The 27424-nt window shown below is 38.9% G+C and overlaps 1 protein-coding gene across 1 annotated transcript in view; it reads right to left on the reverse strand.

Annotated features, from left to right (window-relative positions):
* The window catches only part of LOC126203195 (dynein axonemal intermediate chain 7-like), a 764826-nt gene that overhangs the window by 9996 nt on the left and 727406 nt on the right, over positions 1–27424 (reverse strand). Inside the window, exon 14 of the mRNA XM_049937439.1 lies at positions 20745–20963. Coding sequence (XP_049793396.1) covers positions 20745–20963 — 219 coding nt within the window. The remainder of the gene's footprint in view (positions 1–20744; positions 20964–27424) is intronic.

The raw sequence follows: 27424 nt of genomic DNA on the forward strand, positions 1-27424 counted from the left end.
TGCTATGACAAGGAAGATGGTATTTCATTGCTTAGTTGGTAAGCATCTCTGAACCTCTATATACACATAACAGTGTGCCAAATTTTGAAGTACTGCAAACCCCTCCAGATGTGAAATTATATGCTAGAATAATTATATATAATTAAAAGCACTTTTAAATACACTCCTGGAAATGGAAAAAAGAACACATTGACACCGGTGTGTCAGACCCACCATACTTGCTCCGGACACTGCGAGAGGGCTGTACAAGCAATGATCACACGCACGGCACAGCGGACACACCAGGAACCGCGGTGTTGGCCGTCGAATGGCGCTAGCTGCGCAGCATTTGTGCACCGCCGCCGTCAGTGTCAGCCAGTTTGCCGTGGCATACGGAGCTCCATCAGTCTTTAACACTGGTAGCATGCCGCGACAGCGTGGACGTGAACCGTATGTGCAGTTGACGGACTTTGAGCGAGGGCGTATAGTGGGCATGCGGGAGGCCGGGTGGACGTACCGCTGAATTGCTCAACACGTGGGGCGTGAGGTCTCCACAGTACATCGATGTTGTCGCCAGTGGTCGGCGGAAGGTGCACGTGCCCGTCGACCTGGGACCGGACCGCAGCGACGCACGGATGCACGCCAAGACCGTAGGATCCTACGCAGTGCCGTAGGGGACCGCACTGCCACTTCCCAGCAAATTAGGGACACTGTTGCTCCTGGGGTATCGGCGAGGACCATTCGCAACCGTCTCCATGAAGCTGGGCTACGGTCCCGCACACCGTTAGGCCGTCTTCCGCTCACGCCCCAACATCGTGCAGCCCGCCTCCAGTGGTGTCGCGACAGGCGTGAATGGAGGGACGAATGGAGACGTGTCGTCTTCAGCGATGAGAGTCGCTTCTGCCTTGGTGCCAATGATGGTCGTATGCGTGTTTGGCACCGTGCAGGTGAGCGCCACAATCAGGACTGCATACGACCGAGGCACACAGGGCCAACACCCGGCATCATGGTGTGGGGAGCGATCTCCTACACTGGCCGTACACCACTGGTGATCGTCGAGGGGACACTGAATAGTGCACGGTACATCCAAACCGTCATCGAACCCATCGTTCTACCATTCCTAGACCGGCAAGGGAACTTGCTGTTCCAACAGGACAATGCACTTCCGCATGTATCCCGTGCCACCGAACGTGCTCTAGAAGGTGTAAGTCAACTACCCTGGCCAGCAAGATCTCCGGATCTGTCCCCCATTGAGCATGTTTGGGACTGGATGAAGCGTCGTCTCACGCGGTCTGCACGTCCAGCACGAACGCTGGTCCAACTGAGGCGCCAGGTGGAAATGGCATGGCAAGCCGTTCCACAGGACTACATCCAGCATCTCTACGATCGTCTCCATGGGAGAATAGCAGCCTGCATTGCTGCGAAAGGTGGATATACACTGTACTAGAGCCGACATTGTGCATGCTCTGTTGCCTGTGTCTATGTGCCTGTGGTTCTGTCAGTGTGATCATGTGATGTATCTGACCCCAGGAATGTGTCAATAAAGTTTCCCCTTCCTGGGACAATGACATCACGGTGTTCTTATTTCAATTTCCAGGAGTGTATTATGTGCACCTATAGATGGGAGGATATTTCAGAAACATCACCAGCCGATAGGAAAGTGTAGTGATGCTTCTCTCTCATTAAAAAGGCAAAAAATGAACAGTTCTTCATGTAGAGAATGTAAAAAGCGTGTGATGAAGGGTATTCTGTGTATCAAATGCAACTTCTGGTTACACGAAAAGTGCGCGAAAGTAAATCTAAAGTTCGTCAGCGATGATTTTCCGTGGACATGTCACGGTTGTTTACGTGACGAAACGGCCGATCTTGTAAGTGCAGTTGATACAAAAAACGAAATTATAAAGTTACTACGAAGTGAAATTGAGGCATTAAAAACTGAACTTTCGACCATCAAGAAAGAAAACGATACATTAATACAAGAAAAGAAGTCCTGTGTGTGTAAAAGCCATCAAACGGAAAAGAAAGAAGATCGCGAAAATATGAATGACCGATCGTACTTTAAAAACAACATTTCAAGTGTTCCCGTTGATGTCTCGGTAAGCTCAGTAAGCCAAAAACCAGAAGATAAATATAAATGAAAGGTGGTGACGTACAGCAAAAGGAAAAACAAAGCGCCAGATACGCAACAAAAGGAAAACGACTTTTTAATAATTGGCGATCCGCTACTGAAGAATATCGCTGTCCCCAATTGCAAGATCGACGTACGACCTGGTATTAGAACGCATCAACTCGGTAAACATTTTAAAAATATGGTAAATGCAAGACAAGATACTACAGAACCAGATTCTGAAACCAGACATAACTATGATGGGGTGTTTATACATGTTGGGACGAATTCGTTAAGGAGCAGCAGTGAGGAAGAAATGGCAAGCGAAACAAGAAACATGATTCGTTCTGCAAGAAATATGTATGCAGGATCTCGTCTGATACTTAGCGGAATCATAAACAGAAGGTCGGTGAGTGAAAAATATATCGCCAAAATAAACTGTGCTCTTAAAGAACAATGTGATCGTCTTGGGGCAATTTTTATAGACCCAAACAAATTCCTATGTGAAAACTCACTAGCGAAGGATGGCTTGCATTTAAATAGACTGGGGTCTGTAACGTTCAGCAGAATGTTTGCAGATGTCTGCAAAATCATTAGATGCAAGGGAAACTAATATGGCCTGAAGGGGATGAAAAATCATACACTCCAGCTGGAAAAGAAAAATATAAGCACCATACAAAAATAGACAATACTAAAGAATTTGCCCCAGAATACAGCTCACAACATGTAAACCAACAAAAGAAAAATTACATAAAAGTACTTCATCAAAATATTCAATACTTTGGTAACAAAAAATTAGAAGCAGAAGTACTCCTGAGTGAAGTAAGACCAGACATATTATGCATAAGTGAACATGGACTAACTGAAAGTAAAATACATAATGTGGCAATAAAGAACTACAAACTATCTAGTTACTTCTGCAGATCTAAATATAAGGGTGGTGGCGTTTGTATATATATTAAAACAGGTACTCTATCAAAGAATGTAAACAGTGAAGCTGCTAAATTTCCCATAGCTAGAGAAAAAGACTTTGAAGTTACTGATATAGTGGCAGAGGATTTTAGAGTGTTTTGTGTGTACAGGTCACCATGTGGCAATATTAGCATCTTTCTAAAAAAAGTTGCTAGCTTATTGAGAATGAATATGAAGAGAAATCTTATTATACGTGGAGACTTCAACATTGACATGGGAAAAGACACAAAAATAAGACAGGATTTTGAAGAATTGTTAATACAGCATAACATGAAAGTGACAATAACTGCACCAACAAGAGTGACTTCACAAAGTGAGACAATTATTGACAACATAATTACTAATATGTGTAACTATGAGTCACATGTAGTTCAGACAGAAATATCTCATCATCATGGACAACTAATCAGCTTTTGCAGAAGTAATGACACAGTATCAGAACCAAAACAAACAACCAAAGAAATTAGGATCATCAGTGAACAAAATATCAACATCTTTAGAACAATGTTAAGTAAGGAAACCTGGAATGAAACCCTACAGGCCCAGAGTGTAAATGAAAAATATGATGCATTTATTTCAACAATTAAGTACCATTTTAATGTAGCATTTCCCAAAGTAAAGAGACAAGAAAGGCATCAAGATCAAGCACAGTGGATTACGAGTGAAATACTAGAACAGCGAAGGAAGCTTCAGGACGTGAGACGGATGGGCGAAGCTGAAAACTATAAAATGTTAAAAAAGAAGTATAGAAAAACAATAAGAGAAGCGAAAGCAAGAGCAATTGACACCACTATAGCGAACTCAAAAAACAAGGCAAAGGCAGCTTGGAATGCAATCAATGCTGAAAGAAAGGAAAAAGATGGGTCAAACAAAGAAGAAGGTATTAGGTCAATTAAAGTAGACAACACAGTGGTCACAGATGGTATGGAAATAGCAAACATACTGAATAATAACTATATCAGTGTAGTAGAAAACCTAAAATTGGAAAGAAATAGTCAAAAACAGAAGGGTATTAAGGTACCAAAAAGATCATGCAGTACTATGTTCTTAAGACCAGTCACGGGAGATGAATTGCGGAAAAATATACAGAAACTGAAGTCCAAGAAATCAGCTGGTGATGATGAAATATCAAATCATGTAATAAAGCTGGTATGTGAGGAGATAATAACACCACTGCTGAACATAGCAAACTGTTCTTTCAGAGATGCAATTTTTCCAGAAAAACTGAAGATAACGAAGGTAGTGCTAGTGTACAAGAAAGGGTGTAAGGATGATCCCAACAACTACAGACCAGTTTCACTGATATCAGGTTTCTCAAAAATCCTAGAAATGCTTATGTATACCAGATTAGTTAACTATTTGGACAAACATAACATTCTCATGACCTCACAACATGGTTTCAGAAAGGGTAAATCTACAGAATCAGCAATTGTCAGTCTAACAGAATACATTTTACAGTCCTTAGATGAGAAAAAGGTTGTCTCTGCAATGTTTCTGGATCTTTCAAAGGCTTTTGACACAATTGACCATGAAATGCTGATACAAAAATTAAGCAACTATGGCATTCGGGGGCAACCAGGTGAATGGATAAAATCATACTTGTGCAACCGCAAGCAGTATGTATCATTAGGAAACTCGTACCAATCAGAAACCAAATCCATCAAATATGGAGTGCCGCAGGGTTCGGTAATGGGGCCATTGTTATTTAATGTATTTGTTAATGATATAGGTGTTGAGGAGGAAGAAAAGAAAATATTGTATGCTGACGACATGACAATACTAAATAGTGACCAAAATATGGAACAGCTTGAGAGAAGAGCATACATATCTGCAAATGTCACAGCTCAGTGGCTGTTGGAAAATGAACTGGTTATAAATCTAAAAAAGACTATGTATGCAGTGTTTAAAAACAAGGAAAAGGCTGTAGATATAGATTTAGAGGTTGATGGAACAAGGCTGGAAGAAGTAGAATCTGCTAGATTCTTAGGTATTCTTGTGGATAATGAACTGAAATGGAAAAAACATATTAATAATGTCTGTAAGAAACTGAGCTCTGTCATATTCTTAATGATGCAACTATCACAGTATTCAGACAAGAACCTTCTGTGTACAGTGTATCATGGACTTTTCGAACCATACTTACAGTATGGAGTGACTGTGTGGGGAAACTCAAACAAACAAGAGACAAACGAGTGTTCACATTACAAAAAAAAGCAATTAGGACCATTTTACGAAGAAAGACCTCTGAAACATGCAGAAACTGTTTCAATAATTTAGGTATCTTAACTTTTTCATCGTTGTATATATACAAAACAATAATGTACATCACAAAAGGTAGTGAGGACTGGATTACAAATGCTAGTGTACACACCCACAATACAAGAAAGAAGAATGAAGTACGGAGCATACCCCACCGACTGGCAATGCTAGAAAAAGGACCCAAGTACTCTGGTATAAGACTACTAAGAAGTCTGCCCAAAACCCTGCAAGATAGTGTACTTCACAATGACTTTGCAAAGAAACTTAAAGACTATCTCATTGAAAAAGAGTTTTACAGTGTTGCAGAATACTTATGCCATTAAATTTGTATATATTGTTACTCATTATCAGTGATGTAAAAATGTAAGCTAAAGGTGTAGGAAAATAAGTGATAAAGAATTTTAATACTTTGACATGTCCTATATTACACGTACATTTACTGTGCACATTGTAATCTTACAGGATCAAATAAAATTCAATTCAATTCAATTCAAGCACACTGCTCCAGCATTGCTTTTATTCAATTGTTGAATATCTGGAGATCAATTCATGACAAACATAATTCACGTCTTGCTTACAGTGATGCTTCACTTACAGTTAACTCTTATATTTCTTTCATTTAATTGATGTGATTATAGAGAACATTTTATATAAAATATAATAATATTCAACTTAAAATTAATCCTTATGCGGCATTTATAGCCTACTATATTCTTTACAGAACATGCAAAACTGTATGTAAAATTATTGTAACAGAAAGGTCTGTGCTTTTTTAGAATTTCATTAAGATGCACCCCTTATCAAGAACATGATTTTCTGGATAAATAATTGAATAAATAAACTTCTGATCATTTCTCTTCATTCAATATGGAAAAGCATCACAAAATATTTATAATTATGGCCAGGATGGATTGTACACTTTCTCTACAACTGCTGATACTGTTTCTCCTGCCTTCCTGATGAAGGAGGCCATAGCTATCAAAATTTATGCAGTTGGGTCTGTATATATGTTGACCTCACATTCACTCCGGTCTCATGTTTAATTTATACTTTTTCTCTCTTATGCAATATTACCATTTCCATTTTTATTTGTATTATTCATTCATTCACATTCTTTTCACTTCTTCATTCATTTTCTGGTGCTTGCCACCAATAATTCACATGATTACTGCTATATTCACCTCCTCATTCTTGTTCTTCAATCTAAACACACACAAAATATTTTTGTGCCCCTCTTGAGATTTTTTGTGTTACTTTATTCAGGGAGATGCCTCTGATTTCTTCCTTCCATGCATGTCAATGTATTGCTCATCTTTATATTGCCTCATGCTGTGGTCATCCACTGTGGTGTAATGGTTACAGTCACTGGCTGGTGACATGTTACCACTAGGGTGTAATGGTTATAATCACTGGCTGGTGATGTGTTGGTTGCTGATTTGATTCCAATATCCTGAAATTATTTGTTGCTTAAGCTTCATTATATCTGGAAGGTTCTGGGACTTACTTATTTTTGGAACATTGTTATTTTCTATAACATTCTATGTCTGTGAAAACAGGAACATTTTCCGATGAGGCAGACAGTTCAACTTCATCTGTACATTCACGCATGCTACATAAACGTGCTTTAAGTATGAAGTGCCCATAATTTACACAGGACAATTGAATATGATTGATGAAAGGAGAAGATATGAAAATACATTAAATAAAAAGGAAATGCAGATGGTAAAAAAAAAAATGAATTTGACAAAGAATGTGAACTAGCTAAGTAGGAATGGCTAGAGGATAAATGCATGGCTGTAGGAGCATGCATGACCAGAGGAAAGATAATTGTCACTTACAGGAAAATTAAAGAGATCTTTGGAGAAAGTACATACACTACTGGCCATTAAAATTGCTACACCAAGAAGAAATGCAGATGATAAACGGGTACTCACTGGACAAATATATTATACTAGAACTGACATGTGATTACATTTTCACCCAATTTGGGTGCATAGATACTGAGAAACCAGTACCCAGAACAACCATCTCTGGGAGTAATAATGTCCTTGATATGCCTGGGAATTGAGTCAAACAGAGCTCGGACGGCATGTACAGGTAAAGCTGCCCATGCAGCTCCAACACGATACCACAGTTCATCAACAGTAGTGATTAGCATATTGTGGTGAGCCAGTTGCTCGGCCACCATTGACCAGACATTTTCAATTGGTGAGAGATCTGGAGAATGTGCTGTCCAGGGCAGCAGTCGAACATTTTCTGAATCCAGAAAGGCCAGTACAGGACCTGCAACATGCGGTCGTGCATTATCCTGCTGAAATGTAGGGTTTCGCAGGGATCAAATGAAGTATAGAGCCATGGGTCGTAACACATCTGAAATGTAACATCCACTGTTCAAAGTGCCGTTGATGTGAACAAGAGGTGACCGAGACATGTAACCAATGGCACCCCATACCATCATGCCGGGTGATACGCCAGTATGGCGATGACGAATACACACTTCCAATGTGCGCTCACCGCAATGTCACCAAAAACAGATGCAACCATCATGATGCTGTAAACAGAACCTGGATTCATCCAAAAAAATGACGTTTTACCATTTGTGCACCCAGGTTCGTTGTTGAGTACACCATCGTAGGCGCTCCTGTCTGTGATGCAGCATCAAGGGTAACCACAGCCATGGTCTCTGAGCTGATAATCCATGCTGCTGCAAATGTCATCGAACTGTTTGTGCAGATGGTTGTTGTCTTGCAAACAGCCCCATCTGTTGACTCAGGGATCGAGAGTGGGTGCACGATCCGTTACAGCCATGCGGATAAGATGCCTGTCATCTCGACTGCTAGTGAAACAAGGCCATTGTGATCCAGCTTGGCGTTCCATATTACCCTCCTGAACCCACCGATTACATGTTCTGCTAACAGTATTGGATCTCGACCAACGCAAGCAACAGTGTCGCAATATGATAAACCACAGTTGCGATAGGCTACAATGCAACCTTTATCAAAGTCGGAAACATGATGGTACGCATTTCTCCTCCTTACACGAGGCATCACAACAACGTTTCACCAGGCAACATCGGTCAACTGCTGTTTGTGTATGAGAAATCGGTTGGAAACTTTCCTCATGTCAGCATGTTGTAGGTGTCGCCACCGGCACCAAACTTGTGTGAATGCTCTGAAAAGCTAATCATTTGCATATCACAGCATCTTCTTCTTGTCAGTTAAATTTCACATCTGCAGCACATCATCTTTGTGGTGTAGCAATTTTAATGACCAGTAGTGTATATTAATTAGTATGACCTATCTTGCTAGTTGTGTTCTCCTTGAAGGTGTGGGAAAACATTATATTTTCAAGACCCATATCACAGAATGTGTTGCTTTTCAGTTCATGAATTTTCTGTGATGTGACTGGTGAAAAGCATTTGATCATGCAGTTCGAAGTGTTCTCCTATTGAAGCTGAAACATAATGCTATCAGAGGTGTTGTAGGTAACAGATTTTTGTATTGTATTATTAAGATTTTGCAGAGTGTTGTATTAAGAAGCACAGGGAGTGTGCACAATAAAACAGTATCTTCAGCATGGGGATTAACCATCAAGGGTATATCACAGGTGTTGATATTGGATCCACTCTTGTTCTTGTTATATATGGATGATATTCCATCATAACTCAATAACGAGAAATATATTTTTGCTGATAATGCAAGTATTATTATAAAACCTAATGGAGTAACTTCAGCACATGGAAATGTAAATGTAAAATTGACTTGTTCCATATCATAGGCAGAGATTGAAATTATGATTGACAAAATATGAATATAACTAACTGAATAGCTAAATTTCATGGAAGACCTTCAGCACTACACATCGGTAACACAGACCTTCAGCAGCACACATCAGTAACACAGAAAATTGTTAGAGGTGAGATATGGAGGTTGATACTGTCTCTTGATATTGAACTCAGATGGTCTAAAGTACCAGACCTGAATGTCAAACATGCAGAAGGTGATGAAAGAAGAATTGCTTATGCCTCCAGGTTACTCTTGAATTCCAACAAAAATTCAGTCATAGTTTAAGCTGGACAAATTTTTGTTTTGAATCTCAAATATTTCCATCAACATTATCAATGGTTCTATTTTAAACCCATATACTGTTTTGTGCTGCATTCCACAGAGCAACTTGTGAATATTTATGTGAAAGCCATATTGCATCATAATGGTCAGTGATTCACTTCCTTTGTATAATTTCTGTATCCCACAAGATACAAACAAAAACTGTCCATTACATGTGCTGAATGAAAGTTCTGCAAAAGTATGTGCTAGTCTACACCCACTAAAGCCTGATGGATTAGATGCAGAATGTAAGGATTACATTCAGAGTTTGTACCAGGAGACAGGGATGCATGACTTCAAAAGGGAAGCTGCAAGTCAGTCATTCTATAAACACAATAAAGTCCACCAACATTACAGTGTTAGCCATCTAAAGAGAAATCTAAAGCAAAATCTAAGTATACAATGAGGCTGTAAGTGCGGTGCATTCCAAACAGCTTCATAAAGTGGAGTCATCTGCTATAGTGTACACTGTGCTGGACTTTATAGGCTGGCTGGTTTGCCCAATACAATCATTTTCAGCAGTAGCTTCTACAACTGGGCATAGCCTCAATAAGGCTCTACCTCCCAGCAATATGCTTTATTTGGGTCATATCAATATCCTCATCTGGTGGCAGATCAAACATGTCTGCATCTTCATCATTGCCAGATGAGTATACAATATCTCCCCCCATTAGCCAGTATTTTGTCAGGCTGGAAGTGGTCTGGTCACTGCTTTGCCTGACATCCAAGTCAACAGTCTGCATCTTGGGTGGGGGGTGGGGAGGGGGGGTGGGGGGGAGACAAGTATGGTACTGACACCCGTGCCATTTATAGGCAATATTGTGGGTGGCACTTGGCCACTTATTTTGGGAGGCCAGTGCTGAGGCCTGTCTCCCTACTTCCAATTACCTGTGTAAGAGAGGAGGTCATAGCTGAGTGTGGTGTGTACCTAAATCTCCACATGATCACTCCTTGTGGGTTGTAGTTGCAGCACTGGATGAGCATGAGCGTGGGTGCCATTCTGCTGTATAATCGGAGGCAGGGGTGATGCCTGAGAGGCAATGGAGGGCTTACGCAGCTGTTAGTGAATATGATTGTGTCTTATTGTGATGGCTACAGTTCATAATGATGGCTGGACTAGGTGATTCTGGATGGCCACAACTTCAAATTACGTGTGCTCCCTACAGCCTATGATAACATTTTGATTTCTGTCCAATTTATCTTACTTCTATATAAAGACAAATCATTGTTTAACATCATCACCAAAAATCTTGAAAAGTACTTGACCAATTTACTTCAAATTTTTACTGAGATATATAAATAATATATAAAGAGGAAATATTGTTTCTAATAATCTCTGCCCAAACTCTTCGTCTTTGAATATGTCTGCTTGTGTCTGTATATGTGTTGATGGATTTGTGTGTGTGTGCGAGTGTATACCCGTCCTTTTTCCCCCCTAAGGTAAGTCTTTCCACTCCCGGGATTGGAATGACTCCTTACCCTCTCCCTTACAACCCACATCCTTTCGACTTTCCCTTTCCTCCCCTCTTTCCTGACGAAGCAACTGTTGGTTGTGAAAGCTAGAATTTTGTGTGTATGTTTGTGTTTGTTTGTGTGTCTATCGACCTGCCAGCACTTCGCAACAAACTGTTGCTTCATCAGGAAAGAGGGAAGGAGAGGGAAAGACGAAAGGATGTGGGTTTTAAGGGAGAGGGTAAGGAGTCATTCCAATCCCGGGAGCAGAAAGACTTACCTTGGGGGGAAAAAGGACAGGTATACACTCGCACACACACACATATCCATCCGCCCATACACAGACACAAGTAGACATTTGTAAAGGCAAAGAGTTTGGGCAGAGATGTCAGTCGAGGCGGAAGTAGAGGCAAAGATGTTGTTGAAAGACAGGTGAGGTATGAGCGGCGGCAAATTGAAATTAGTGGAGATTGAGGCCTGGCGGATAACGAGAAGAGAGAATATACTGAAGGGCAAGTTCCCATCTCCGGAGTTCTGACAGGTTGGTGTTAGTGGGAAGTATCCAGATAACCCGGATAGTGTAACACTGTGCCAAGATGTGCTGGCCGTGCACCAAGGCATGTTTAGCCACAGGGTGATCCTCATTACCAACAAACACTGTCTGCCAGTGTCCATTCATGTGAATGGACAGTTTGTTGCTGGTCATTCCCACATAGAAAGCTTCACAGTGTAGGCAGGTCAGTTGGTAAATCACGTCATGATCTGGACTCACAGAGGAAATTCTGGAGTTCTTCTTCACTGTGAGTCCAGATCATGAAGATGTCATCAATAAATCTGTACCAAACTTTGGGTTTGCAGGCCTGGGTAACCAAGAAGGCTTCCTCTAAGCGACCCATGAATAGGTTGGTGTACGAGAGGGGCCTTCGTAACCTCTTAGTTCATCCCTATGAAATCCCCAAACCACCTTCCCTACCCTCTGGCTCCTACCCTTGTAACCGCCCCCGGAGTAAAACCTGTCCCATGCACCCTCCCACCACCACCTACTCCAGTCCTGTAACCAGGAAGGTGTACACGATCAAAGGCAGAGCCACGTGTGAAAGCACCGACGTGATTTACCAACTGACCTGCCTACACTGTGAAGCTTTCTATGTGGGAATGACCAGCAACAAACTGTCCATTCGCATGAATGGACACTGGCAGACAGTGTTTGTTGGTAATGAGGATCACCCTGTGGCTAAACATGCCTTGGTGCACGGCCAGCACATCTTGGCACAGTGTTACACTATCCGGGTTATCTGGATACTTCCCACTAACACCAACCTGTCAGAACTCCGGAGATGGGAACTTGCCCTTCAGTATATTCTCTCTTCTTGTTATCTGCCAGGCCTCAATCTCCGCTAATTTCAATTTGCCGCCGCTCATACCTCACCTGTCTTTCAACAACATCTTTGCCTCTACTTCCGCCTCGACTGACATCTCTGCCCAAACTTTTTGCGTTTACAAATGTCTGCTTGTGTCTGTGTATGTGCGGATGGATATGTGGGTAAGGAGTCATTCCAATCCCGGGAGCGGAAAGACTTACCTTAGGGGGAGAAAAGGACGGGTATACACTCACGCACACACACACATATCCATCCACACATATACAGACACAAGCAGACATATTTGCCTGTATATGTGCGGATGAATATGTGTGTGTGTGTGTGCGAGTGTATACCTGTCCTTTTTTCCCCCTAAGGTAAGTCTTTCCACTCCTTGGATTGGAATGACTCCTTACCCTATCCCTTAAAAACCACATCCTTTCATCTTTCCCTCGCCTTCCCTCTTTCCTGATGTAGCAACCGTGGGTTGCGAAAGCTTGAATTTTGTGTGTGTTTGTGTTTGTTAGTGTCTCTGTCAACATACCAACCCTTTCGTTTGGTAAGTTACATCATCTTACAGATGCTCTAGTTAACATTCAGATGGACATGGACTACATATTTCTTTAAATATGGTTTTGTTTCCTTTCTTCCAGTCAGTTTTAAATATGATAGCAGGGCATGTGAACCTTAATAGAAATTGTTTATCCCATATATATTGTTTCACCTTACACATAATTTTAAAGAAAAAATGTACACACAGCTATGTGCTGTTTTGTTTTCTTCCTCACCTTTAGTTTTAGAGAAAATAAGAAAGCTGTATTTATGGCTTATTGGCTTAGGTTAGAATAATACTATGGAATCTGAATTGTCTGGAACTTTCTAACCTATCCACTCACAGATTTAAAATATGTGAAATACTGTCACTGAAGCTATTATCCTCACAGATCTAGCTACTGTAGAGATCTCTCTCCTATTGCATGTACCAATGATCCCAACTGATTTACCCATTCATTTTAAGTGATTTCAAACTCCAATAAATATTTTTTTTGAAATAAAAATAAAGATGGCTCAAAGTCAGAGAAAGAGGGGGGGGGGGGGGGAGTGTGGAGGAGTGGAGAGTGTGGGGGAAACGGACCTGGGGGAGGGGGGGGGAGAAGATGGACAGAAATAGGGGCTGGAGGAGATGGAAAGAGAGGGGAAGGGGGAGGGAAGGAGTTTAGGATGTATATCTAATTCCGATACATATTTTGCAATTGTGAAGCATTGATTTCACAATGCAATATCATCCACAATATGACAACTGCCAACCTTACACAGACAAATGGTCTTATGGAATGTTTTAATAAGCTGTTGGCAGATATGGTCCTAATGTGTTTGAAAATCAAACAAAGAGAGAAGGTTATGGTACTACCTGTCACAACATTTGCATACAACACAGCAAAACAAGGCATTAAAGTTTTGACTTTGTTTGTTCTCAGCCATAGTCAGGAGGCAGAAACAACAATGGGTATGTTGTTTCATTTAAATCTGATGATGCTGAAGATGATTACATCAAACAGCTTATTATCAGAACTGGAAAAGCAAGGCAACTGGCACACAGATCATTGACACCCAAGATAAGGACTTTAAATGTTATTCGCCATACACTGGTCTGTACTACAATCCATGAAATTTGCTAGGCATGTTTATACCTGTGCAGAAGGAGGGGCTATTACAAAATTGATTAAAATACTATTTTGTTGGCCAAATATCAAAACCCAAAGTAAATAAGAAAAAATTCTAAAATATGTTGTATGAGAAAAGTCTGGCAATTTTATAAAAAAAGAAAGTGTTGATAAAATATCATCACTATAATCACATTAATTTAAAATGTCAAGTACAGTTGAACATGTATCTTGTGGCAAAATCATTTGTATTATGTAACTGTAATTATATCATAAGCCTTAACCTTTTGTTGATTGTCAATTAAAGGTGATCATAGCTGCAACAATGAGGGAAGTCTTCTCTGTCTTGGGGTCAAAAATGAAGGCTCATGTAATCAGTGAGTTTGAGTTTAGTTTGTGTGTTACAAAGAGCATAAATGAAGAATGTTAAAAAAATGGAGTTATTACATAATATTTTATAAAGCAAAATACTTGCAGACGCATAGGAATATACAATAATAAAAAGAAGTCATGTCAGGACACCTGTGGCAAACAGGAAGATATATGAATATGACCAACAATCATCGTCCCCTTTGATTCAACAGATTATAGTTTCCTGCTCCAAAACTTTTTTATAATTTTGCAAGTATCACAGTATTATGAGTGAATATTGCAAGTAATTAATATTTTTCAACTAAAATTTTGACTTCGTTTTTATCTAATATAGAGGGAAAAAAAACCTACATCATACAACTGAAGAGACAAAAATGCAGACATGTTATTGATGTCATTTTCCATGAAGCCCTATAGCATGCCTAATCCAGACAGTGACAATAAGAGCTTCAGATATAAGGAACATGAAGACTTGTTCATCAATTGTGATGGCTAGTTGGAAGTACCTCCACTTGAACATCACCATGGTGATAAGGATGTGACAACATGGCCAGAACACAATAATCCATCTACCAAGGGTCACTGACAACTCCTGACCTAGGAAGACATGGTCCATTCCAAACAGTGGAGGAGGGAGAGCAATGCTGTGTGCTGTGCATCATCTGCCGTTATTGTGATTGCTGGCTGGCAATATCAGCTAATTGGTTCGAACCCCATTTCCAGCAATTATTTATAATTAACATTTGTCACTTCTGAAATGTTCAAGGATTAATGTATAAAATACTAAAACTTGGTACTATATTCTATGTATACATAAGTATGAATACTCTCTGCTGTGCCAGTATTTCAGATTTATCTGCACTTTTATATATGGTCAATAAACATGCTTTCAGAGTGAAATGTTATTTCTTGTTGACAAAACTGTTCTTGTAATTGTGCTTCATTCTGGATTCTAGGTGACAATATTTGCACATTATATATAGCACCTCAGCTTTCTCTGTCTTCACCATATATTACATGACGTTTTCTGACAGATCGTTTATGCCAACATAATCTTCTTTAATGATGAGTTTTATGTTATAAGTAAATAATATGATTATAAATATCATATACTAGGTGGTTATAATTAAAGTGAAGCTAGTCATAGACGTCCTGTGTGGGCTTATCATGTGGCAGCAAAACTTGGTAGATAGTCTAATGTGTTAATATGCAACTGATTTACACTGGAAAAAGTTAGTCCCAATTTTGGCTACCTTGTGCAAATCTAATGCTGTGAATGCAAGAATGACATATAGAAATGTTTCCAAATGTAATGAATTAAGAAATGGTCAGACACGTGAGAAAGGTATAATATTGATTTTATTATTAACTACCACTTACACAATTTGTTCAATATGAGCACCAGAGATGTTATGAGGTGCTACATACGCAAAACAACATAATCAACAGTTGCTCACAGCAGTTGCAGTGGAATTTGAGCACAGTACACTGGGCATAAGATTAGGAAGAGACCAAATGTGTCCCTGTAAAGTGTTCTTGGTAAATACATTCTTTTAGAAATCCTTAGAGCCAAAAGTAACATAGATTCAGATAAGTATTATTGCTATTCACCATACAGTGGAGATTTTGAATTGTAGATAAGCTCAACAAAAAGACAGTCAAACAACTAAGCTTTTGGACAGAAAGGCCTCCATTCAAATTACACTCTCTCTCTCTCTCTCTCTCTCTCTCTCTCTCTCTCTCTCTCTCTCTCTCTCTCTCTCTAATGCAAACAATATTCAAACACACATGAGAAATGAGCACAGTCTCAACAGCCATAGTCTGTGGTTGTGTGTGTGTCAGCTAGATTTGCATTAGCGTGTGTGTGTGTGTGTGTGTGTGTGTGTAAATGTCTAATTCAGAGGAAGGCCTCTCTGCCCAAAAGCTACTTATTTGACTGTTTTTTTCTTGTGCCTATCTGCATTGTTCCCCCATGAACCATGGACCTTGCCACTGGTGGGGAGGCTTGCATGCCTCAGTGATACAGATAGCCATACTGTAGGTGCAACCACAACGGAGGAGTATCTGTTGAGAGGCCAGACAAACATGTGGTTCCTGAAGATGGGCAGTAGCCTTTTCAGTAGTTGCAGGGGCAACAGTCTGGATTATTGACTGATCTGGCCTTGTAACATTAACCAAACCGGCCTTGATGTGCTAGTACTGCAAATGGCTGAAAGCAAGGGGAAACTACAGCTGTAATTTTTCCTGAGGGCATGCAGCTTTATTGTCTGGTTAAATGATGGTGACGTCCTCTTGGGTAAAATATTCCAGAGGTAAAATAGTCCCCCATTCAGATCCTTGGGTGGGGACTACTCAGGAGAACATCATTTTCAGGAGATTGAAAACTAGCGGGAATTAGTAAAGTTCAGTGGCAGGAGGAACAAGACTTCTGGTCAGGTGAATGTAGGGCTATAAATACAAGATCAAATAGGGGTAATGCAGGAGTAGGTTTAGTAATGAATAAAAAAATAGGAGTTCGGGTAAACTACTAAGAATGCATTATTGTAGCCGAGATAGACACAAAGCCCACACCTACCACAGTAGTACAAGTTTATATGCCAACTAGCTCTGCAGACAACAAAGAGATTGAAGAAATGTATATCATGTGTTAAAAGAAATTGTTCAGATAGTGAAGGGAGACGAAAATTTAATAGTCATGGGGGACTGGAATTCAATAGTAGGAAAAGGAAGAGAAGGAAAAGTTGTAGGTGAATATGGAATGGGAGTAAGGAATGAAAGAGGAAGCCGCCTGGTAGAATTTTGCACAGAGCATAACTTAATCATAGCTAACACTTGGTTTAAAAATCATGAAAGAAGGCTGTATATGTGGAAGAGGCCTGGAGACACTGTAATGTTTCAGATAGGTTATGTAATGGTAAGACAGAGATTTAAGAACCAGGTTTTAAATTGTAAGACATTTCCAGGGGCAGATGTGGACTCTGACCACAATCTACTGGTAATGAACTGTTGATTAAAACTGAAGAAACTGCAAAAATGTGGGAATTTAAGGATATGGGATCTGGATAAACTGTAAGAACCAGAGGTTGTAGAGTGTTTGAGAGAGAGAGCATTAAGGAATGATTGATAAGAACAGTGAAACAAAATACAGTAAAAGAAGAATGGTTAGCTTTGAGGGATGAAATAGTAAAGGCAGCAGAGGATCAGGTAGGTAAAAGGACAAGGGCTAGTAGAAATCATTGGGTAACAGAAGAGACATTGAATTTAATTGATGAAAAGAGAAAATATAAAAATGCATTAAATGAAGCAGGCAAAAAGGATTACAAACTTCTCAAAAATGAGATCAACAGGATGTGCAAAATGGCTAAGCAAGGATGGCTAGAGGACAAATTTAAGGATGTAGAGGCATATATCACTAGGGCTAAGATAGATACTGCCTACCGGAATATTAAAGAGACCTTTGGAGAAAAGAGAACCACTTGTATGAATATCAAGAGCTCAAATGTAAAACCAGTTCTAAGCCAAGAAGGGAAAGCAGAAAGGTGAAAGGAATATATAGAGGGTCTGTTCAAGGATGATGTATTTGAGGGCGATATTATGGAAATGGAAGAGGATGTAGAGGAAGAGGAAATGGGACATATGATACTGCATAAAGAATTTGATAGACCACTGAAAGACCTAAGTCAAAACAAGGCCCCAGTAGTAGACAACATTCTATTAGAACCACTGATAGGCTTGGGAGAACCAGCACTGACAAAACTCTACCATCTGGTGAGCAAGATGTATGAGACAGGCAAAATACCCTCAGACTTCAAGAAGAATATAATAATTCGAATCTGAAAGAAAGCAGGTGTTGACAGGTGTGAAAATTACTGAACTATCAGTTTCGTAAGTCACAGCTGCAAAATACTAACACGAATTCTTTAAAGATGAATGGAAAAACTGGTAGAAGCTGACCTTGGGGAGGATCAGTTTGGATTCCATAGAAATGTTGGAACACATGAGGCAATACTGACCCTACGACTCATCGTACAAGATAGATTAACGAGAGGCATATCTACATTTCTAGCATTTGTAGACTTTGAGGAGGCTTTTGACAATGTTGATTGGAATACTCTCTTTCAAATTCTGAAGGTGGCAGGGATAAAATACAGGGAACAAAAGGCTATTTACAATTTGTACAGAAACCAGATAGCAGTTGTAAGAATTGTGGGGCATGAAAAATAAGCAGTGGTTGGAAAGGGAGAGAGACAGGCTGTAACCAATCCCCTATGTTATTCAATCTATATATTGAGCAAGTAATAAAGGAAACAAAAGAAAAATTTAGAGTAAGAATTAAAATTCTTGGAGAAGAAATAAAAACTTTGAAGTTTGCCAGTGGTATTGTAATTCTGTCAGAGACAACAAAGAACCTGGAAGAGCAGTTGAATGGAATGGACAGTGTCTTGAAAGGATGATATAAGATGAACATCAACAAAAGCAAAATGAGGATAACTGAATGTAGTCAAATTAAGTCAGGTGATGCTGAGGGAATTAGATTAGGAAATGGGACACTTAAAGTAGTAGATGAGTTTTGCTATTTGAGGAGAAAAACAAATGATGATGGTCAAAGTAGAGAGGATATCAAATGTAGGCTGGCAATGGCAAGGAAAGCATTTCTGAAAAAGAGAAATTTGTTAACATCGAGTATAGATTTAAGCATCAGAAAGTCTTTTCTGAAAGTATTTATATGGAGTGTAGCCATGTATGGAAGTGAAACATGGATGATAATTAGTTTGGACAAGAAGAGAATAGAAACTTTGAAAATGTGGCATTACAGAATAATGTTGAAGATTAGGTGGGTAGATCACGTGACTAATTAGGAGGTACTGAACAGAATCAGGGAGAAGAGGAATTTGTGGCACAACTTGACTAGAAGAAGAGATTGGTTGATGGGATATGTTCTGAGGCATCAAGGGATCACCAATATAGCGTGGAGGGTAAAAATTGTAGAGGGAGACTAAGAGATGAATACACGAAGCAGATTCAGAAGGATGTGGGTTGCAGTAGTTACTTGGATAGGAAGAAGCTTGCACAGGATAAACATGGAGGGCTGCATCACAGCAGTCTCTCAACTGAAGACCACAACAACAAGAACATCTGTAACTGCTATATGGTGAGTAGCAATCTATCCTTCTCACAATATTGTCATTATTTTATTTCGATTTTCAATGGATTCAGATCAGGTAATCTTGCAGGTCATGCATCTGGAAAATCTCTGGGAATAACATGTTCATGGAAGGTAGCATTAAGCAGAACTTCCACTGCATGAGTGGCATGAAGTGTGTCCCCATCTTGCATGAAAACAGTGATTTCCATGCAGTTGTGCTCCTCCAAAGAAGGATCAGATGCCCAGTGGAAATGTCTCAGTAACATACAGACATCATGGTACCCTTGACCTGTGTCTATTCCCTTCAAAGAAAAATGAATCAAGAATAAAGGCACTTGTGAATCCACAGTGCACAATCACATAAGGTGAGTGCAGTGGCTCCCCATGTGCAATAGGTGAATTAACAGTACCCACTACACCCTACAGTATAAAACGTGCCTTTGATTCCATAGAACATCATCCAGCCACAAGTCACCAATTTTGGTCCATGCCAGAACAAAGTCAAAATGTTGCTGTCAATCATGAGGTTTCAGTTGCTGCACTGTCTTGTATGGGTACCAGAGTAAAACACACTTCAAAGCTTTCCATACTATTGACTATGGAATGGACAGTTCTTGTGACACTGCATGAGCCCTAGCACCACCAGGGGCACAGGCTGCATATTTAGTTACAACAACAGCAACCTCATCAGTAACTTCCACCTCTTCTTTCAGGTGCCACAGAAAACTCAACTATGTGTTCAAATTACATTATCATCTCTTTAAAACATTTAATGACATCAAGCCTCTCCTCAGACGTTTCAATCAGCAGTACTCTCTCACTGCAGCACTCTAATTGCTGCTGTTCACATAAAACAGTTTCACTAACCATACTATTCACTCACATTATGGTTTGTCAAATGACAGCATGGATATTATATGGATAGTGTACAGCACAAGATTTTCACCTGGTGGCTAAGCTTTTCTTACAGTGGGAATTGGTAAATTAATTTCTAGTTTCCTTTCTTCCTAACCAACAACTTGCCTTTCCTTGCAGCGATAAAAGTCTGGTAATTACTTCTTTTCTTAATCTGACAGTATATTATCTCTCTGTCATATTTGAAGTGAAATGGTTCACAGTCTAAAAGCAAATATTACCTTTACCTGATAGCCATTATGTCTCTTACCATTCCTCAGTAAGAAACATATTACATGAATTTGTTACAGCCAATATTTCTGGAACTGTTCAACAAAAAGATACAGTCACAGATAACAAGAAATTATTTGTATTGTTGTTCAGTTATATGTAACAACAGTGACTTCAGTGGATGGAAAGGTCCATACTTACTAGTCTCCTACGGTCAAGATACTCTCGCATCTGTAATATCATATTACGTCTCCCAGCTAACAGATTCCAGCGACTCCAGGCAAAGTTGTAAACACTAGAAGCATGTGCCATGCAGTGATACAGGTGGTCCTCTGCCACACAGTGTTTGGGTGCAGAACCTTCCACATAACAAAAGGCATCAACTGGTGGGAAGATGTCAACTCCCCCTCTTTTCATCCGCTAAAAAACAAGGAAAGGTAAATGCACATTGTTCCATGATAACATGAGTTAGGTTGTTTTTTGGGCTTATATGTTACTAAGCTAAATTTTAATCATTTTTCTCGAGTCCTTAGATACAATGTCCAACAGTGTATGTAATTTTCATTCAGAGCTATTTTGCAGTTAACCCACAAAACCTGGTACATGAGAACCACTTTTACAGGTTTCCAAAGGAGCTTGTGGTGGTGTTCAATTGCTTCAGACAATTACATGAACTACAATGTGAAGTTGTATAGCAGTTAAGACACTGGCCTCATATTTAGGATGAATGGACTCCAGATATAACTGAGGAAGCAGCAGTGTTTCTCAGAGTTGTGGCTATAGCCTGAGTAAGCACAAATAGAATACAGAAATGTAATGACAGAATCAAACAATGGAAACTCCAGGTAGGAATATCAACAATGTAGGAAAAGATAGATTGCTACTTACCATAAAGAAGACGTTAAGTTGCAGACAGGCACAATTAAAAGACACTTACACAAAGCTTTCTGCCACAGCCTTCATCAGCAAAAGGGAAACACGCACCATTCATACACACAAGCAAGCACACCTCAGGCACATATGGCCACCAACTCCAACAGCTTGAGCCAGAAAGCTTAGTTTAATTGTCTTTTAATTCTATATGTCTGCCAATTAATGTGTCTTCTTTAAGGTAAGTAGCAATCTATCTTCTCCTACATTGTTGAAATTTAGTGGCAGTAAGGTATCAACTAGAAAAGTTCATGATGGAAGGAACCTTCTGTGGTACACAGCCTCTCCACAGAAAATTTTGACAAAACAGAGATTACAGCATAGAAGGTGCAAAACAAAGCAAAAGTCTATAGACAGAGTGATGGTGAACGAAACACATTCGATTGTCAAGAGAGAAATGTGCAGTGCTGTCAACTACTACTGTAGCAGAATATTAATGACAGATATCTCATGAAAACTAAAGGATTTATGGCGTTTATGGTCATATGTAAAGCCTTCAATGGTACCAAAGTTAGTGTCCATTCACTCAATGACAAAACAGGAACTGAAATTAAAGGTAGCAAAGCAAAAGCAGAAATGCTGAACGCTGTTTTCCAAGATTTCTTTACGAAGAAAAATCCAACTATATTGCCAGTGACAATTTCAAAAAACACCAAGTCCCAAACTCATGTATTAATGCTAACCTAGTGAGTGAACATAAACAAAATGTTCAATTTAACGACAGAGAAATCCATGAAAGAAATGACAGTGTAATCCAGAAAAGTGTATGCAAGAAACTGTTCCAAACTATCAGTAGAAGAAGCGAGAAGTACAAGAAGGGCCGGATTCTTATATATGGAGACAGTCATGGTCGCGAAATAGCTCAAAACATCACGAATATCCAAGATGACTTCACAGCTGTGACTCACATTCAACCTGGTGCATCTCTTTCTGCTGTAGTGAAGCCGTGTGTGCAAGATAGTGAATCATTCTCAGTAAATGATTATGTTGTTATCATTGGTGGTACAAATGATGTGGCTAAAAATGAAGCAAATGACGCTATCAGGCACATGAAAGCAACACTCGGTAAGTTGACTGGACTTCAGTAATTGTCGTTAACATTCCACAGAGACATGATCTAATGAACCAATCTATTGTGAACTTGAAAGTGCATAAAACAAATGTTCAGCTTAAAACAATATGTAACAAATTTCACAATGTGTCTTTGGTAAATGTCAGTAACCTAGATAGAAACCTGCACACAACTCATAGTATGCACGTGAACAAGAGAGGTAAAAAGATTGTGAGTATATTAATTATTGATGAAATCAGATGAAACATCACACAAATCAGTGTAAATAAGTGCATTGCTATGGAATGGCACAACCCACCCAAACAGGACTTGCCACATGCGACAGCTACAGCTGACAAGCCAGGGAAACTTGTAAACTCTGCTGGACATCCTGGTAGCTCTAAATCTCCCTGTATGGTCCAGCAGGAGAATCTTGGCCCTAATATCATACAGTTGAACCCTTGTACTCTTAAAAACAACCAGTCTGGAAGGGTGACACGTCCATCAAGTGTTCAACAATCCAAACTCACTTTCAAATTAATTCAGCAGAACTTTCAAAGTATTGGCAATAAGCACGAGTTGGATACCATTACAGCAACTGATAACCCTGATATTTTAGTTATAAGTGAACACTGGTACACAGATGTGCTAATTAGTGTATGTAAGCCACTCTCCATGATCTTTTGCTCTGCCTTCAGTAGAAAAGAGAAACGTGGTGGTGGGGTAGCTATCTTTGCAGCCAGTGGTAGTAATTATAGTGTAATAGATGTAAGTGCTTTCAGCATTGAGGGTGTAATAGAACTAGCGGCAATTAATTATAAGTGGGGGAAAGAGAACTTAAGTATTATAGGCCTATATACAGGCCTCCATCTGGTAGCCTAGATAGTTTCTTTGATGTTCTTAATCACCTGCTTGTTGACATTGACAGTAAACACTGCAATAAAAATGGCTGGGATAACATAATACTAACTGGAGGTATAAACATTGACTTGCTGTCCAATGACTCTGTATCTAAAAAACTAATGCTAATACTAGCTCAATTTAACTTAACATTTCTGATAAATGAGCCCGCTAGAGAGGTCAATAGTGTAAAATCATGCATTGATAACATTATAACTAACATGTCCCACTTTACATGCAGTGCATCAGTTCTGAAGCTTGCCATTTCTGACCACCACACAATACAGGTATTGATAGAAGCTGAAAATCTTTATGTCAATAGAAAAGAGAAACAATATGTGACAAAAAGAATCACCAATGATGACAATGTTAAAGATTTCAACAGTCTGCTGGAAAGCTTACAATGGGGTGAAAAAAACAGCATTACTTTCAGTGATTTTTCATCAGATTTTTATTATTGCTTCAATGTCTCATACCCAGAAATGACCTTTACAGTAAATCACTGCAAAAAAATACAAAAAAATAACTGGATAAATCATGAAGTAAAAACAGCAAGAGAGAAACTTAGAGTTTTCCAATATGCAATGATAAATAATAACAATAATTATAGACTAAAGGTAGAATTTAAGAACAGGATTACTATAGAGATCTTTTGCTAGAAACTAAAAGTAAATATGTAGCCACAATGCTAAGAAACTCTACTAACACTGGTTTAGCTGTTTGGAAAGTAATAAATAGCTTTAGGGATTGTAAGGACAGATCAACAAGTGATTTTACTATAAACCATAAAGGGCATATCATGAAATATCAATGTCAGATTGTAAATGTTTTTAATGAATACTTTTCTTCTGTTGAAAAATATGTCAATGACCATTTTAAGAATCTTCAGCATAGATATAAGGGCATTCCAATCAAACAAAGCATATACTTGGCCCCAACCAATAGCAAGGAAGTCAAAAGCATAGTAATGTCATTAAAAAATACAAAATCAGAAGGCTATGATGGATTGTCTATCAGTACACTGAAAAGATGCATAGACAACATATCTGATGCCATGGTCACAGCAGTAAATGATGTAATTGCATCAGGTTGTTTCCCAGATAGTCTAAAGATAGCACAAGTAACCCCGATTTACAAGAAAGGTGATAAATCTACAATTGAAAACAACTGCCCCATTCAATCTTACCTGCATTTTCTAAGGTAGTTGAGAAAGTTATTTATACTAGACTAATGACATTCCGGAGTCAACACAATTTAATATCTGGAAATCAGAATGGTTTTATGAAAAACACGTCAACTTCAGTAGCAGCAGCACAATTAATAGACAAAATAATATCGGCCATAGAGAACAAGGAGTATGTAACTGGAGTGTTCCTTGATCTAGAAAAAGCTTTTGATTGTGTCAACATCACCATATTACTTGACAAGCTGTGGAACCTGGGTATCAGAGGAACTGGCTATGAGCTAATAAAATCGTATATGAGCAATATAAAACAATTTGTCTTGCTTAAAACAAACAGTGGGTCTTACAAATTTAAAATTACTGATATCAAATATGGAGTGCCTCATGGTTCTGTCTTGGGGCCCCTTATTTTCTTCATTTATGTTAATGATATACAGTATTGTTCTCCTAACTGTACAAAAATATTGTATGCAGATTACACATCAATAGTGTGTAAACACAAAGACTATGAGAGTCTAGAGGTGCTGTGCAACAGTGTAACTAATGAAATAGTCAAGTATTTAAATGAAAGCCATCTAAATGTAAGTGCTTCAATGACTGCAATGGTGGAATTTAACAAAAGGATGAAATTATCCATAGGAAATGACATTAGAAAAAAGGAAAAATGGACAAAGTTCTTGGGAATTACAATCCAGGACAGCCTCAAATGGGACATGCATATCGATTCCTTAGCATGTAAGCTGTCGAAGAATGTGTTTGCTATAAATATGATTAGCAAATATTGTAAGGACATGTGTGTACTAAAAACTGTTTATCATGCCCTATTCTCATCAAATTTAAACTATGCTGTAGAAATATGGGGTGCAACAACTCAAGCCAACCTAACCACATTATTAATACTACAGAAAACAGTTATCAGAATTATTTGTGGTGCCAAACCTCGAGAATCATGTCGGAATCTGTTCCCAAAATTAGGCGTGCTTACCATTATAGGTGGATACATATTGAAAGTTATATTGCTTGTGAAAACAATAAATCCAAATTTCAACTGTGACCTGCACCATTACAATACAAGGCAAAAGTTCAGATACCATGTAAATAGCCACAGAACAGCTTTATATGAAAAAAATGCACTTCGTGCTGGGCTGAAGTTAGCCAATGCCCTACCAGAAAGTCTCACAACCCTTACTACTAACAAATTAAAAGATCAACTAAAAAGAATTCTAATTGAAAACCTTTTTATTCCCTAGATGAGTATTATATCTGTATGAAAAGTGCTTCATAAGTATGTCAAGCTCATAGTTTTAAGTAACATACAACTAATATAATGTTGATAACAACAATATTTGTAATATTGTGATTGTATACTACCAAATGTAAAATGCATCAAAATGTAAAATTTATTAATACAAACAAATCTTTAGTTTGTAATTTATTAACTGACCTAATCAGAAGAATAATCTGTATGATGTCCTGAAACTGTATTATTTCTAGGGATTGTATTTGATTATTTGATGTTGAATAAATATTATTATTATTATAAATTCTAGCACCACTGAAAAGAAGAATAGTGTAGATATTAATGTCAATAGTGTTGATAAACTTCTGAAATCACTAAAATTGAACAAAGCTCCAGGGCCTGATGGACTCCTTAACAGACACTATACCTCATTTTCATCTGTGTTAGCCTTTCTTTTAACCATAATCTACCACTGTTCCTCTGAACAAAAAACCTTACCCAGTAGTTAGAAGAAAATGCAGGCTGCACACATCTACAAGAAAGGTAGCTGAAGTGATCCACAAAACTGCTGTCCATTCTCCTTGAAATTTTAGAACATATTCTGAGCTCAAACCTAGCTAGGTGTCTCAAACAGAATGAGCTCCTCCATGTTAACCAGTACAAATGCCAAAAAATATTAATTATGCAAAACTTAACTTGCAGTTTTGTCAGGTAACATCCTAAAAGCTACAGTTCAAGGCAGTATTTCATGATTTCCAAAAACTGTTTGACTGTATGTTTATAATCAAAACTACAGTTATATGGGACATCAAGCAAAATTTGTGAATTATTGACAGATGTAGAGGTAACAGCAGGCATCCCCCAGGAAACATGTTGGGACCCTTGCTGTTCATGTTGTATATTAATGACCGGCCAGAAAACATTAACAGTAACCTCAGCCTTTTCACAGTTTGTGCAGTTATCTATAATGAAAAAAAGTTCTACAAATATCCAGTCAGATTTTGGTATGGTTTCAAAGTGGTGTAACGATGGGCAATTTGCCATAAATGTTCTGAAATATAAAATTGTGCACTCCATAAAAAAAGACAGAAATAATAACATATCCTATGATTGCAATATCAATGATTCACACTTGGAATCTCTCATATCATACAAACACCTAAAAATTACATGAAATGGATCGATTTCTACTCACTGGGTAGAAGAGGCATTGACTGACAGATAGGCACATTGGATAAAAGACTTAGAAATTATCGGCTAGTGGACTAAGTCCTTTGTCAGATGTAGTCAAAACACACATTCACACATGCAAACCTCACACAAACTTGGCCACTGTTATAGAGATATGAACTGGAACCATCATGTAGGCTTCATCATAAATCACTGCACATTGCACTGTAGTGCTCAGTGGGAACTTAATTCTTAGTCATCCAGTATGGCAAATGTATCATTCATACACAGAAAGCCACTTCCCCCCACTGCAAGCACTACTCACTATGCAGTTTACAGACTATATTTGTAACAGAAAGCTTGCTGAAACCATGTGACAGACTTCAGTTCATTGTTTGAATGCTGGG

The sequence above is a fragment of the Schistocerca nitens genome, chromosome 9, assembly GCF_023898315.1.
Source record: "Schistocerca nitens isolate TAMUIC-IGC-003100 chromosome 9, iqSchNite1.1, whole genome shotgun sequence".
NCBI lineage: Eukaryota > Metazoa > Arthropoda > Insecta > Orthoptera > Acrididae > Schistocerca > Schistocerca nitens.